The sequence below is a fragment of the Quercus lobata genome, chromosome 5, assembly GCF_001633185.2.
Source record: "Quercus lobata isolate SW786 chromosome 5, ValleyOak3.0 Primary Assembly, whole genome shotgun sequence".
In the NCBI taxonomy this organism is placed as follows: Eukaryota; Viridiplantae; Streptophyta; class Magnoliopsida; order Fagales; family Fagaceae; genus Quercus; species Quercus lobata.
Genome location: NC_044908.1, coordinates 39,932,590 through 39,946,580, shown reverse-complemented (window position 1 = coordinate 39,946,580; position 13,991 = coordinate 39,932,590). Strand labels below are relative to the sequence as shown.

The window sequence follows — 13,991 nt, the reverse complement described above, 5'->3', positions numbered from 1 at the left end:
ATTCAACAGTCAAATGTTCATCGGATAAATAAAGACAAAACTCAATTAACGGTTTGGAATAATAGTAAAATGAATGAACTATTCTGGAAAACAAAAGGATAGGTACATATATTTTTGGTCCTTTTTCCTTTGCCTTCTTATTCTTCCCATCTTTTTACCTACAAATATAACATCAAAGAATGACCTGTGTATCATCCAAAAATGATAACATTCTTTCGGGACCAGAGTTGTACATACCTAGATAATGATTAAATACATATTGTGGTGATCATATATTGGCTTTAATTCTAGATTGAACAAGTTCATGAAGGTTGTGGAGACAAAAGGTAGAGAATTGGAAGTGGCACGAAGGAATCAAACTCAATGAACTATGATTACTGACTGTGAGTCATTCAACCCATGTATATATACAATTCAAAACTGGTCACAAGTATGACATACTTCATTGGACCAAGCAACTGAGGTTTCACTTAATATAAGCAACTGTACATCCATAATTCATTGGACTTTCTTGTTCATACTTGACTATACGTGGATGATTGTTTAATATCTCAAGTGCACGCTCCTTAACAGCCCCAGTGCCCATCCCATGTATGACAAATAGAACCGAATATGGTCCACTTGCAGAGATGGCCATTTCGAGGTGGTACGAAGCTTCTTCCACTCGTTTACCACGTAAATCCACTGTGTTCTTTGATGTCTGCACCAATGGGCCATATGAAACCTCCTCGCCCTTTTTTGGCTCTGGAAGAGCCTGGAGCTTTTTGCTCTGCTGACCCTACAGTATTGATGTAAACAATCAGATTCATGTCAGTTAAATGTCAATGAAGATGACTAGTTCAAACAATTGCCACACAATCCCAACCAATGTTCAAGGATAAATCTTTTTTTTTTTTTTCTTTTTTCAAGTTTCAGAATAAACAGTTAAAGAAGGATTATGTGTTTACATCATGATTAAGATCTGTCTCAACTAAAAGGAATAGGATCCAACAAGTTGAAGTGCAATATGTGTACTTGTATAAAAAATACTGCCATATTCTGGGGTTAGAACTTGAAGAGAACTAAATGCGATGATTAAATGTCACATTGTACTCAATTACGTGAACTGAAGTTAAAACTTTAACTTGGCTTGTGAAAGGAACTTATCTTTCAGGTTTCACCAATAAAGTAAAAATGGTAGGAATAACTTGAAAACAAATGTCTACAAGAACAGAAACTGACTGCCGTTAATATTATAGAGTGCAGTGTGCAGGGAAGAGACTTCCTTCCTGTAAAAGGCATTAGAGGGACAAGAACACCCGAGAAGAAATGTATAATAATAACAGTGAAAAAAAAAATCATTTCCAAGGCCTTATATACATTGCTCTAGAAAAAACAGGATTGCACGAAGGGTTTCACATAGGAGAACTCATGCAGTCTGGATTGTGGTGAGTTGAATGGTATTGAGAGTATGAAATTGATGGGTACCTAGAAGTGTGACTATAAATACGAGAAGATTATACTCCAATGAAACAAGAGCCTGGAACAAACTTGGAAAAGCTTATGCAAAGTAGTAAACTCATCGAGAGAAAGAGACAGTCAAGTGTTACAGTTTCATAAAGCTTCAACTGATGCAAATGCAATACACATAATTCATTATAAACAAGTGGAAAATGACTGTAGTGGCATGCCACCAATGACATGAGGATGGTATGTGAAAGTAAGCTTAGATGGAAACCCTTGATGTCAAGGTGGAACCATGGAAGAATGTGCTTGTGTACAAAGGGGCCTAACTTCCTCAGGCAAAGTCAAATTAATCAAATTCATTGGGATCATTTCGCCTAATGCCCCTACTTGCTTAGCCAAATCCTTTTATGTGCAAAAGGGATTAGGCCCTACAATTTATGGTCAGTTAACAACTAATCTAGATGAGAAATGTCTTAACTTCTGCAAAGTACTACTTTATACATACCTGCCTTCTCAAACGTGGGGCATATCTAGTTTCAGTATTCCTTTCGCTACTTGCAATAGATCTGATGTTGCTTTTCTTTACGCGGACCTTTATTTGACCATGTTGTACTAGGACAGTTTCATCATCTTCAGGTGCTTCAACCACAGTAGCTAACTTACGTCCCAATCCCGTCACCTGGACTTGCTCTCCAATTTGAGGTGTATAAGATTTGGAATCTGTATCATTGACAGAATAAGCATCACGAGGACAGTGAGCTTCAACTATAGAGGCAATTTCTGATTCTGATTTCTTGATCAGTGAATTAAACTGATCAGCACTGGCAATTCTGAGTCCATTTTCAAACTCCTGTATCACAACATCCAGCTGAGATTTTGCAGTCTTTAATTCTTGCTGGACCTGTTGGGTTTCCTTCACCCTAAGAGCTGTCTCACGCCCACCAAGATCCTCTGCTTCATTTTGGATCTACACCCATAAAATTATTTGGGGGGTGGGGGGAAGCAGAAAATATTATCAAACAACTATCACAATAATTAATTCAAGAATGGCAAATCATTCAAAATCCAAGTTGCTGCGATTAGAAACAAAAGAGTTACGTTTGAATTTTGACATGTAGTCTAACTTTGACAATACCACTAAGTTCTATTAAAAATTCAAATTTTCTTTTTTTAGAAATATGAAAAAGTTAATAATGGAATAAAATAGCCTTGATTTGACAATTTTTTTAAAATGCAAGTTCTTAAAAAATAACCCAATTACTTCATCCTAGTTTCTCCTCACTGTAGTTTGGCACCCTACTTAAATTAACTCTCAACCATTTAAATGGGAACTTACAGATAATTTGACAACCACAAGAAACACCAAAACAAAAACTTGGTCCTGGGTTCAATGCCCGCACAAAGAGGCACAGCAGATGGCCCTACCATGGGCCATCAGTGCTAATATTAGCAAAGCATTGGTGCACCCAATAAATTATTTGATTCCCACTGTCAGTGCTCAGAACCTTGCTAGGACTAGGTTGGACTTCAAAACATTAACCTTGACCCTATATAGAAATTTAAGCATTCTCTGACAGATATGAACTTATAAAAATACCTCATGATACAGATCCAAAATTTCTGCGTGAAGAGATCCAGCTCTTCTGGCCTGAGCTTCTAATCTGTTTCTTTCCTCTACTAGTGATTGATATAACAAACCTTTCCGCTCTTGCTGATTTTCAGGCTTTAATTGTTCCACCCATTGTTGTGCACGTTCAATTATATTTAGATCAAAACCAATTGATTTAGCAATACTCAAGGCATTTGAATTCCCAGTGCTTCCCCAGAGGACCTGATAAGTAGGTTGTAAGGTTTCTAGTGAAAATTCCATGGCTGCATTCTCGAACTGACTATCCTTTTCTTTCAGGAGACTCAAATCCGCATAGTGAGTGGTCACAACGGCCAAGTTAACACAGTCTTTGAGATACTGCAAGATGCTGGTGGAAAGGGCCACACCTTCTGAAGGATCTGTTCCACTACCAATTTCATCAATGAGGACAAGTGATTCTCTTGAGGCCACTTCTAAGATGTTACAGATCCGTGTTATGTGACCACTAAAAGTTGAGAGACTTTGTTCCAAAGACTAAAATAAAAAACCAGAGTAAGACTAAGCAGGAACAACTAAAAGAACTAAGAATTTATATGCCATAAACAAGGTAAACAACTACCTGGTGATCTCCAATATCAGCTAGAACAAGATCGAACCATGGAATTTGTGGGCGGTTCTTAGCAGGTAAAAACATGCCAGCCTTTGACATAAGAGATGCCACACCTAAGGTTTTCATGGAAGCAGTTTTCCCTCCTGTATTTGGCCCTGATATCACAACCACCCTGGTTCCACATTTAATTTTAATGTCTATTGGCACAGGATAAGCAGATGCACCTCTTAACATACTTAAAGAAGTCATTGTGCCATTTCCATCACCCAAGTGAACTGAATTGCCAGAGTTGGATGTGATGACATCTGAAGAACTTCTCAGAGAGGATTCAAGGAGCAGAGGATGTTGTATACCATCAATATCTACTGACAGAGCACAATCTTCTTCTTCACTAAAATTTATTGCCTCACAACCCTGTGAAGTGATAATTGGACAGACCCCATTCATCCACTGAGCATAGGCAGCCCTTGCAAAAGCAAGATCAACTTCTAAAATTCTATCCAACAAATACCTTATCTCTATTTCTGATTCCGCTATTTCAGATGTAAGTAAGCTCAAAATTGCTATCTCCTCAGCTTTCTCAGAGTTTGAAAGCTTCACTTCCATGTTGTTCAACTCTATAGCTTCTTTGGGTTCCATAAAGTATGTTGCACCAGAACCACTAACATTTAATATTACACCATCTGGAAGTAGATGTCGGTGGGAAGCCCTAATACCAACACACATTCTAGACCGACGCTTGGTTATGAGAGGTCTGTCAATTGCCCCAGCCTGAAAAATCTGAGATGACACTCCCTTCAACAAAGAATCCAAACTTTCCGAGTTCCTCTTCCTTTCTGACCTAATGATCTCCAAATCTTCACTAGCTCTATCAAGGATTATTAACAAATTGCAATCAATGCAAAATCCTATTTTATGCTCTAACTCCACTTGGAAATTGCAGTGCTTAAGTATTTCAAGCAGAGGCAAGTACCTGTTTGAATACAAATAGAAACATAAATTTTCATTTCTTTATTATAACATCAAAATCATGCAGGAAGCTCCTGCTTTCAGTTGTATGAAAGTGTAGAAAAAGAAGCACAGCACTCTATATGTGACAGTCCCCTTAAAACAAATTTTTATACTGACACCCTTACTGTGACATGAGAACTCATTACCTTATGATAAATGCTTCTCCCCGACTGCCAACCAATAAGGACAACCTATCCAGGGATGTAGCAAAGAAAATTGCTTAACATAGAAGCAGCAGCTTTCAGAGCCTTGTGACACCTATTTTGGAAAAAAAACAATATCCTCTTTATTGTCTTGAACCAAGTCGAAAAAAGAACTGTGAAGATTCAAACTCACGAACCATTTTAAAATAAAGGCTAACTCTAGGCACAGTTTGATGCAGCAAACCATGTCAATGCAGGAGCTCCTAACCTCTAAGACTCTACCCCTAGGCTTTCTGGAATATATCTAGCAGAAAAAGATTAACGATCAACATATAGCATTCTTTTACCATATCTCTTTCCAAAATCTATTACCTTTTAGATCAACAGCTTGGTTACTAATAAATTCTCAAAATGCATCTATTTGTTATAATCAGAATGCAAACCATAACACCCAAAGAACAAAACAAAGACACATCAACAAAACCCAAAAGCCAACTAAAGAAGACCAATAAAACCGAGACTTCCCACTTAAACCAAAATTAACTCCAATCAGTTTTTACCTACACATCAAAAAGATCAGAAAAATTTATAATTAAAAAAAAAAAAAAAAAAAAAAAAAAAAAGCATCCATACATCAGGAATACAATACTCATTATGAACTTGCAACACCACAAATAGCTCTCCTAATAATCTCCACCATTACCCCCTCCCCCTCTCACCACTCTCAAAGTCCCACTTCTTATAAAGCTTATAAGTTATATCACTTATCTATTTATTTTCTTACATTTGCACTCTTCTTCATCATATTCTCATATTCCATCTTTCGCAAAATTAAAGTTTTTCAACTTTTAGAATAATTACTCTAATCACCATTGCTTCTGCATTTTGTTTCTCTAATATATGACACGCCATACAAACTCATCAGACCAAAATATCAATTCCAACTACAAATATATTGATGATAATAGTCAATAGACTCAATACAATTATTGGATAAAGTTCAAGTTCCAAATGATGTAACTCTTTGTTAATGCCAAGAGCCTTGTAAGATTAACTGACACCTCTTGATGTTTCCAACAAAGATATCCAGGATCCAAATCCCCCACCCCCAACTATTGAATTACCCACAAAAATGACATTATTGCTTAATAGCATTTTATAGGATTTTCAAAATCTCACACTTGGATTATATGTTCTCTCAAATTTCAAGTCAATTGATTTTTTTTTTTTTTTTTTTGATAATTAATAAGACTTATATTCATAATGAAAGAACGGAAACAGCAAATACAGGTGTTCATGATGGTGAGCACAAAAAATAGCAAACAAAAAAAAAAAGAAAAAGAAAAAAGGAGAATAAGAAGAGCAACTTAAGGGGCACTTCTAAGGGAAGAAAAAAACTCCAAAATAGAAGAACAGTTTGAAGAACCCCAGCACCTAGCCCATTCAAAAAGAGTATTTTGGCTGAGAGCTTGTAACTGATCAAGCGTTCTCTCCAGAGCCTCAAAAGAGCACCGGTTACTTTCCAACCAAACAACCCACATCAAACAGCCAGGAACCATATTCCATATGTCCAAAGCAAATTTCCCCAACCAATTACTCCAACAAGACACCAAACTCTCCACAGAACCTGGCATGACCCATTGAATCCCAAAGCTTGTAACATTTGCACCCACAAAGAATAAGCTACAGGACAGTGAATGAGAAGATGGTCCACAAATTCCGTAGATCAGAAGCACATACAGCACCTATTCGCCAAAGGGAGGCCCTGTAGCATCAAATTATCCAAGGTAAGAATTTGACCATGGGCTGCGGTCCACAAGAAGAAAGCCATCCTCTTAGGAACCTTGACTTTCCAAATCCCCTTCCATGGGAAGCAAGAAAGAGATGTACCCTAATCTTATAATAGAAAGACCAAGTATCAAACTTACCATTCCCATTAAGACACCAATGGGGTCTATCACACCCAATACCTCTACGGATCCAAGATTGAATGAGTTCTAGTAAAGAGAAGGCAATCTCAAATTCCCTCTCATGAAAATTCCTATAAAATCTCACGTTCCAAAATCTACTACTCCCATCCTCCTGATGATCCAACAAGTTAGAAATACAAGCTTCCTTGTCACTAGAACACGCATATAGCTGAGGATAGAGCATTTTAAGTGAGGTATCCCCAACCCACCTATCATGTCAAAAACGTATGTGGGAACCATCACCCACCACAAAAGCCAAGTGTTTGGAGAACCTCTCCCAATTAAAATATAAAATCTATGAATATACCACAAACTATCAAAACTAAGTGTGTGTTTGGCATTGGCTTAAAAATTCAACTTTTTTTACTATTCAACTTATTTTTGCTACTATTCATATGTCTCATTGCACTTTTTGATATTATTTCTAAACCCTACTATACTATTTCAACTAATTTTTAGATTTATTTACAATACTTTCAGTAAAAAATTTTCAGTTTCAACTAAATAAACTGTTTCCAAATAGACACTACGTATATATTTGGCTCCAAATTAAAAAAAACCAGCTTATTTTACTATTCAGCTTATTTTTGCTACTATTCATGGGCCCCACTGCACTTTTTGGTACTATTCATGGGTCTCACTATATTATTTTAACTAACTTTTACTTTTATCTATAGTACTTTCAACAAAAAGTTTTCAATTTCAGCAAAATAAGTAGATCTCAAACAGACTCTAAGAATAGTGCATGCCCCTACTATAACATCTAAAATCAAAATGAATTTTTAAGCACCATGCGTATTTTAAGTCAGGCAAACCAAAATGTATAAATGATTTGGTTTGACTTTGAGCTGAAAATCCAAACAAATACCCCCCCACACACACACAACAATGGAGACAAAAAAAGAAAAAAAAAAAAAAAGAATTTGAACCTATGGTGTAGTCGATCCTAGTTTTGTTATTCGATGATATCCTAGTTATGTTATTAGGATAATATTCATTGGAAATTTTGCAAAACAATATCATTTTAGTAATAATTATGTAAATTAGCATTGCTTTTAAACTATTTGGAAATCTACCCTTTTTATTAAAATCATGTTTCATGTTGAAATTGTGTTTTTGACACTTATAATTCAGCTCAGTTAAGTCAGTTGAAATCGTAGAAATATGATTCTAAAGAAAAGGCCATATTCCCAAATAACTGTTTTGCCAATTTAAATAATTATCATTAATTAATTAAGACATTATTATTTTGCAAATTTTCCCTAATATTCAGTATGAAGCTGTTTATGCTATAAGTTGTAAAAATTGAAGTGGCAAAATTGTAATTAGAATTAGATGATGTAAAGCTAGGATTTCATTAAAGCTAAATTAAATTAAATCCTTCTCTAATTCTAATCTATATATATATATAAAACCGAAACTTTTGAAACTCCCACAATTTTCCACGTCAGCACAATATTTAAATTAAATTTTTCATCTCATCACTGTTTTCCTTTTCCAATGCAAATTAGACTTCTAGCCAAATAAGGACACTCTCCCACCGCCTCTACTCTCTCCTATTTAAGAATTGCTTGCTTAGAAAACCTAAGCCCCAAAAACTTATTTTTGCCGCAACACAATTTTCTCCTTAAAACTTATTTTTCTTCAAGATTTTTTTTGAGGGCGGCTCATGCTTCACAATTCACATATTCCACTTATGTATTGGACTCATCTCCTTCTTCGGTCAATGCATCAAGGTTAGGGTTTCTTCAATAAAAATTATAGATTTGTTGCTTTTTCTTATAAGTTTGTCAATTGTTGTTTTGTTTATTTAATTGCTGGGCCTGAATCTTTTAATTAAATCTTCAAATTTTTATTAAACAAATCAAATAACCCTAACCTTGATGCATTGACCGAAGAAGGAGATGAGTCCAATACATAAGTGAAAAAGCTATAATCATGGATTCCCTTTTTTCTATTGTATTTCTCTATTGCGTAATATTATATATATATATATTGTTTTATTTCAATACTTTTGAAGCTTTGAATCTTCTGAATTTTTTTAATTTTTTTTTTTTGGCCTTTTGGAAGTTTTAACATCATAACTTTTGGGTTTTATTTTTTCTATTATCAGAAATTATCTAGAAGATTTCAATGAATATCCATGGATTATTCTTTTTGAGGGTAACCCATCTTTATCTTATATTTCTATTCCTAACTTTTTTTTCCTATATTTTTTCTTTAATTGTCTGTGTTTACGTCTCTTTTGTTTTTCTTATTTTTACTTTCATAGCGTATGTACATGTTATGTATGTTCTTTGATTCTTTCTTTAATGATTTTTGTGTGAATATGTGTCATCGTATCTGGGTACTTAGGCAAAATCTATAAAGACTAAAGATGCTTCTTTTTTTTTTTTTTCTTTTTTTGTAATGAATCATGTGTTTTTCATGACTTTAGTGAGTCATATTCTTAACGATCAAAATGGTTTTGTTTGACGTGGATTTTGTTCATATTGGTTTCAAAGTTTATTTCTTGGCTTATATTATAGATTGTAATATATTTATTCATCAAACTGTTTAGTTGAGTTTGTTTTCGAAATTGTTTTCAGTGTTGGACATTTTCTTGAAGCATGTTGGTATCATATATTAAAATACTGTTAAGTTGATAATAATAATAATAATAATATAGTTTAATAAATGTCTGAAACGTATAGCTGTTAACAAATGTTTTAGCTATATGATTTTATTTTACAAATTCAATTTTGGTGTTGTAGTAAAATAAACAAAGATTAAATTATATATTGTACTCAATACATTTCCCGTGCATCGCACGGGTTAGCGACTAGTAATAATAATAATAGTAAAGTACCTTTCAGTTTCAGAGCAATCTCCGGTATTAACCAACTGTTTCACCTTCTCGAACAAGAGCTTCGCGGCTCGGAGCGTTCGCCGAATCGCGCAGAGCTCCGAAATCGAGAGCAACTCGCGCGAAACAGCCGAGTTCAAAATCCCCGAGACGTCCTCGATTCCCGAGAAATCCAATGGTGGAGAATCCATCATCGCCGACGCTGCCGCCGCCGTCTGATCGAGAAGCTTGTGGCTCTCCTCCGGGGTTTGGCCCAAGGGGATCTTGGCTTTCTGCGCGGCCGAGAATCCCATGGTGGTGGACGTGAACGATGAGAGTTGTTTGCAGAGTGAGGGCCATTCTAGGGTTTCGAGGGTTTCGGATTGGAGGGTCTGGGAGAGAGTGAGTGACTCGGGCGAGTTGGAATTGAGCGCTTTCACTTTGGGGAAGAGAACTGGAGGGGCTTTGTGGGCGACGGAGGTGAATAGGAGATTGGTGAGTTGCATGGGGAACGAGTTGACTCGGTGCGTTGGGATTGAGTTTGGGTCGAGTCGGCGTGAGAGAAATTTTACTTACATTTGCATTTTTTGAATCTTATCCTTTTGAATTATGGAGGCAAAAGGCCACGTTGAAGTGGAAACCACGACATACACAGCGTTTTTTTTTTTTTTTTCACTCCCCGTATCATTTGAAAAAATAAAAAATAAAAAAAAGTTTTACTGAAATTCATTTTAGATTTTAATTTATTTTGGTTCAACTAGTTCTTTAACTTTTAAATTTATTCAAATCATATCTTTTGTGTAAAGCAAAGATATTGTTACATACATGATTATGTAGTAGCAAAAAGAAAGCAACATATACCCAAGGGTTATGTGCAATACACATGATCAAGTGAACATTTGTCACTTTTCTTTTTGTAGCCACATAATAATAATATGTAGCAAAACTTTTCCCTTTGTCTAATTCTATTTTTTTTTAAATTATGCAATTAACTAATAATAAAAAAATTAAAAATTCTCACATTAAATATTTTTATTAATTTTATATATTTTTTGGGTGAAAATAATATTTTTTTAATGCCAACTTTTAAAAAATAAAATTGGATAAAAAAACCTTAATTAAATAAATTTGAAACTTAAAGGACTAATTGAACAAAAGTAAGTTTGAAGACTAAAATGAATTTCAACTAAACTTGGAGAATGCATTTTACATTTTAGCCTAAAATAAAAAAAAAAAAATCACATTTTAACTAATTAAACTCAAAATTCACCCACATATGTTCATATAAAGTCACCATATAATATTTACAATAATATTATTCATTTTTTTTCTTTACGTATCCCAAGAATGAAAGAAGACATTAAACGGATGTTATGTTTAAATCCATCCTTGCTTGAACAAGTTGATGCTTCTATATGATTCTATCATTAACTAAAATTCTCACTTTGATGATTTAAAAATATAATTGAAATCCAAAACTATAACCAAAAAAAAAAAAATCCAATAAATTTAATGTTTCAATTTTTATAGACAAGTCTTCCACACAACTTACCATATGACCACATACCAAACAATCTCTTCCTCTCCACCAAAATCAAAATTGGAAATTAGAATTTAGCTTTCCTTCACTATGCATAGCCTTAACTAAGGTAAATTAAAAGTCTTTTTTTTTTATATAAAAATTATACTTTTCATCTTTTTTTTTTCTTTTTTTTTTGTAAAGTAATAGTGATATTTGATTTTATATGTAAAATTCATCTTTGCTTTATTAATATCAATTCGTCTTTATCTGGGTAGATTGACATTATTGGGAAATTTTTATTTGGATAGGTTGACATTGTTGGGAAATTCTATTATTAAGTGAAGTCGTGATAAAATAGATTCTAATATTTTGTATAATTTATTTTAATCTTATCATATCATAATTTTATATCATAGATCAGGTTTATTTTATTAGTAACTATTTTAATTACGAATTCTTACTTAAAAAAATCAATTTGGATATGAAAAATTTAAGAAAAATAAGAGAAGAAATAAAAAGTTTAATTGAATCTCCAATAGAATCTCCTAATAAAGTTATTATTACTATATATATATATATATATATATATATACAATCTCACAAACAATTAGAAATTCATAAAAAAAAAAATTAAAATATATTAAAATAGTACAACAAAAAGATAGAAATAAATATAATCATAATAATGTTTAAAGATGTAAAATAAAAATTTGTGATTATAAATAAATAATAAATCCTTTTATAAATACATATATTTCTTATAATATTCTACTAACAGAATTTATTGTAGTTTTTTTTTTTTTTTTTTGGTGAGAATCAACACTGAACGCTTTTATTAAGTAGTTGAAGAATCAAAAATAACAAGCTGATGTATGTCAAATGGAACATGCTCCATCCACACCAATAAAGGAAAAGAAACTATTGCTCTCTTAGCCAAAGCATGGGCTACACAATTACCCTACTACCTAGTATGAGAGAAAGAAGAGGTTATAAGCAAACGAACAATAGACCAAGTGTCTTTTACAATCTGACCGATAGACGGGTAGCTCTAATCTACTACCTGCAACGCCCTGCACACCACCTCCGAATCACCCTCAAATTCAAATAAAGAGATACCCAATTCAATAATAAATTTTGCAGCCCTTCTTGCAGCTAAGGCTTCCAACATCTCCACTGACCCCAGATATGTGATTTTTTCAACAAGGGCCACAATTACCTCACCATTTGCATCCTGAACTACAACCCCAATACCTGCCTCTCCTGATTCACTGAACACAGCCCCATCATAGTCTGTTTTGTACAATTCATCCAAAGGAGGTCTCCATTTTATGCTTCCCTTGTATGGTTCTTCTATGGTCTTCAAAAGCTTCAGCTGAAAGTCCAAGAGGTACAATTTTGCCACTTGAAAAATTATGTCAGAAGCTAGCCCCTTTTCGTTCAATCTCAATCGGTTTCTATGGTTCCAAATAAACCATGCCATAACTTCAAACAGCTCTGAATTATCATTCCGCTGCACAACCAAGTGGATTAGCTCCTATACATCTTGAATTTGGGGATGCTCTGTTTAGATCCAGTTGAAACAGGGGATCCAAATATGATGAAGCCACGCGTAACTCCAAATTTGGGCCGAGAGGCAAGCACTGCATGTGGCATCGTCTAATATCTTTCTCCTCTTCAAATTTTCCTTTGTTGGCAAAGCATTTGTAACAGACCCGCCATAGGAACATTTTAATTTTATTTGGAATGCGTAACTTCCAAATATGTTTCCAGAAAAGATCCTACTTTGTTCTGTCTAAGCTCGAAGCAGAACTAGCATTTTGTACCTCACAAAGGAGCTTATAACCCGTTTTAACTGAGTACTCACCATTATTGCACGCCAGCCATATTAGACAATCCTTCTAGTCTGTCCAACATAGTGGGATGGTTTTGATACAATTAGCCTCAAAACTCAAGAAATGTTGTTGTAACATGTTCTGATTCTAGGTCCTTGTGTCCGAGTTGATAAGGGCAACAACCTGTGCACCTTCCAATGCAAGCACATGTGGAGAAACTACCTTGGCAGATCCCTTCCCTGGCATCCAGTTGTCATTATAAATATTTATTCTTTTCTCGTCACCTGTCCTCCATCGCATACCCATCGAGATCACCTTCCTAGCTTTGAGAATACTCTGCAAGCATATGACCCCCCAGTTGCTTTAGCATAAAAAATCGAACCCGTAGGGAAATATTTTGCTTTAAAAACCCGAAAAAATAGGGAATTTTAGTCCTTCAGTAGTCTCCAAACCTGCTTTGCCAACAATGCATCTTTAAATTTTGTCGAGTCTTTGAATCCCAACCCCCCTTCAGACTGAGGCTTACATAACACCTCCCATTTTTTCCAATGAATTTTCCTTTGCTCACCCTTTTGTCTCCAAAAGAATTTCCGGATTGGCGCTTCAATTTCATCACAAAGGCCACCTGGTAGTTTGAAACAACTCATCGCAAAAGTGGGAATTGCTTGCATCATTGCTTTGAGCAAAATCTCTCTACCCACTTGGGATAAAAGCTTCTCTTTCCACCCTTGGAGTTTTCACCATACTCTTTCTTTTATATAGCCAAGGCTCGCTTTCTTTTTCCTACCCACCACAGCCGGTAAGCCAAGATATTTTTCATATTCTTTTACCTCAGGTACCACTAAATAATTGGAGATTTAGGTCTTAGTGTCTTCATTTACTACTTTACTGAAAAAGAGGGTAGTCTTCTCTTGGTTTAGCTTTTGGCCTGATGCTTTCTCATACAATGATAGAATATTCTGAATAACCTGTAAATCTGACAAAGAGGCTCTGCAAAATAACAGACTATCATATGCAAAAAATAAAAGTGAGATTTTTGGCCCCC

The 13,991-nt window shown here is 34.6% G+C and overlaps 1 protein-coding gene across 1 annotated transcript; it reads right to left on the bottom strand.

Annotated features, from left to right (window-relative positions):
• Positions 1-351: 351 nt before the first annotated feature.
• On the bottom strand, positions 352-10,199 carry LOC115991447 (endonuclease MutS2). Its single transcript, XM_031115138.1, has 5 exons — positions 9,617-10,199; positions 3,654-4,617; positions 3,044-3,568; positions 1,952-2,413; positions 352-778 (listed from the first exon to the last, which is right to left on the bottom strand). Exons 1-5 carry the CDS (start codon positions 10,096-10,098, stop codon positions 467-469), a joined length of 2,745 nt encoding a protein of 914 aa, XP_030970998.1. The 5' UTR covers positions 10,099-10,199; the 3' UTR covers positions 352-466.
• Positions 10,200-13,991: the final 3,792 nt, after the last annotated feature.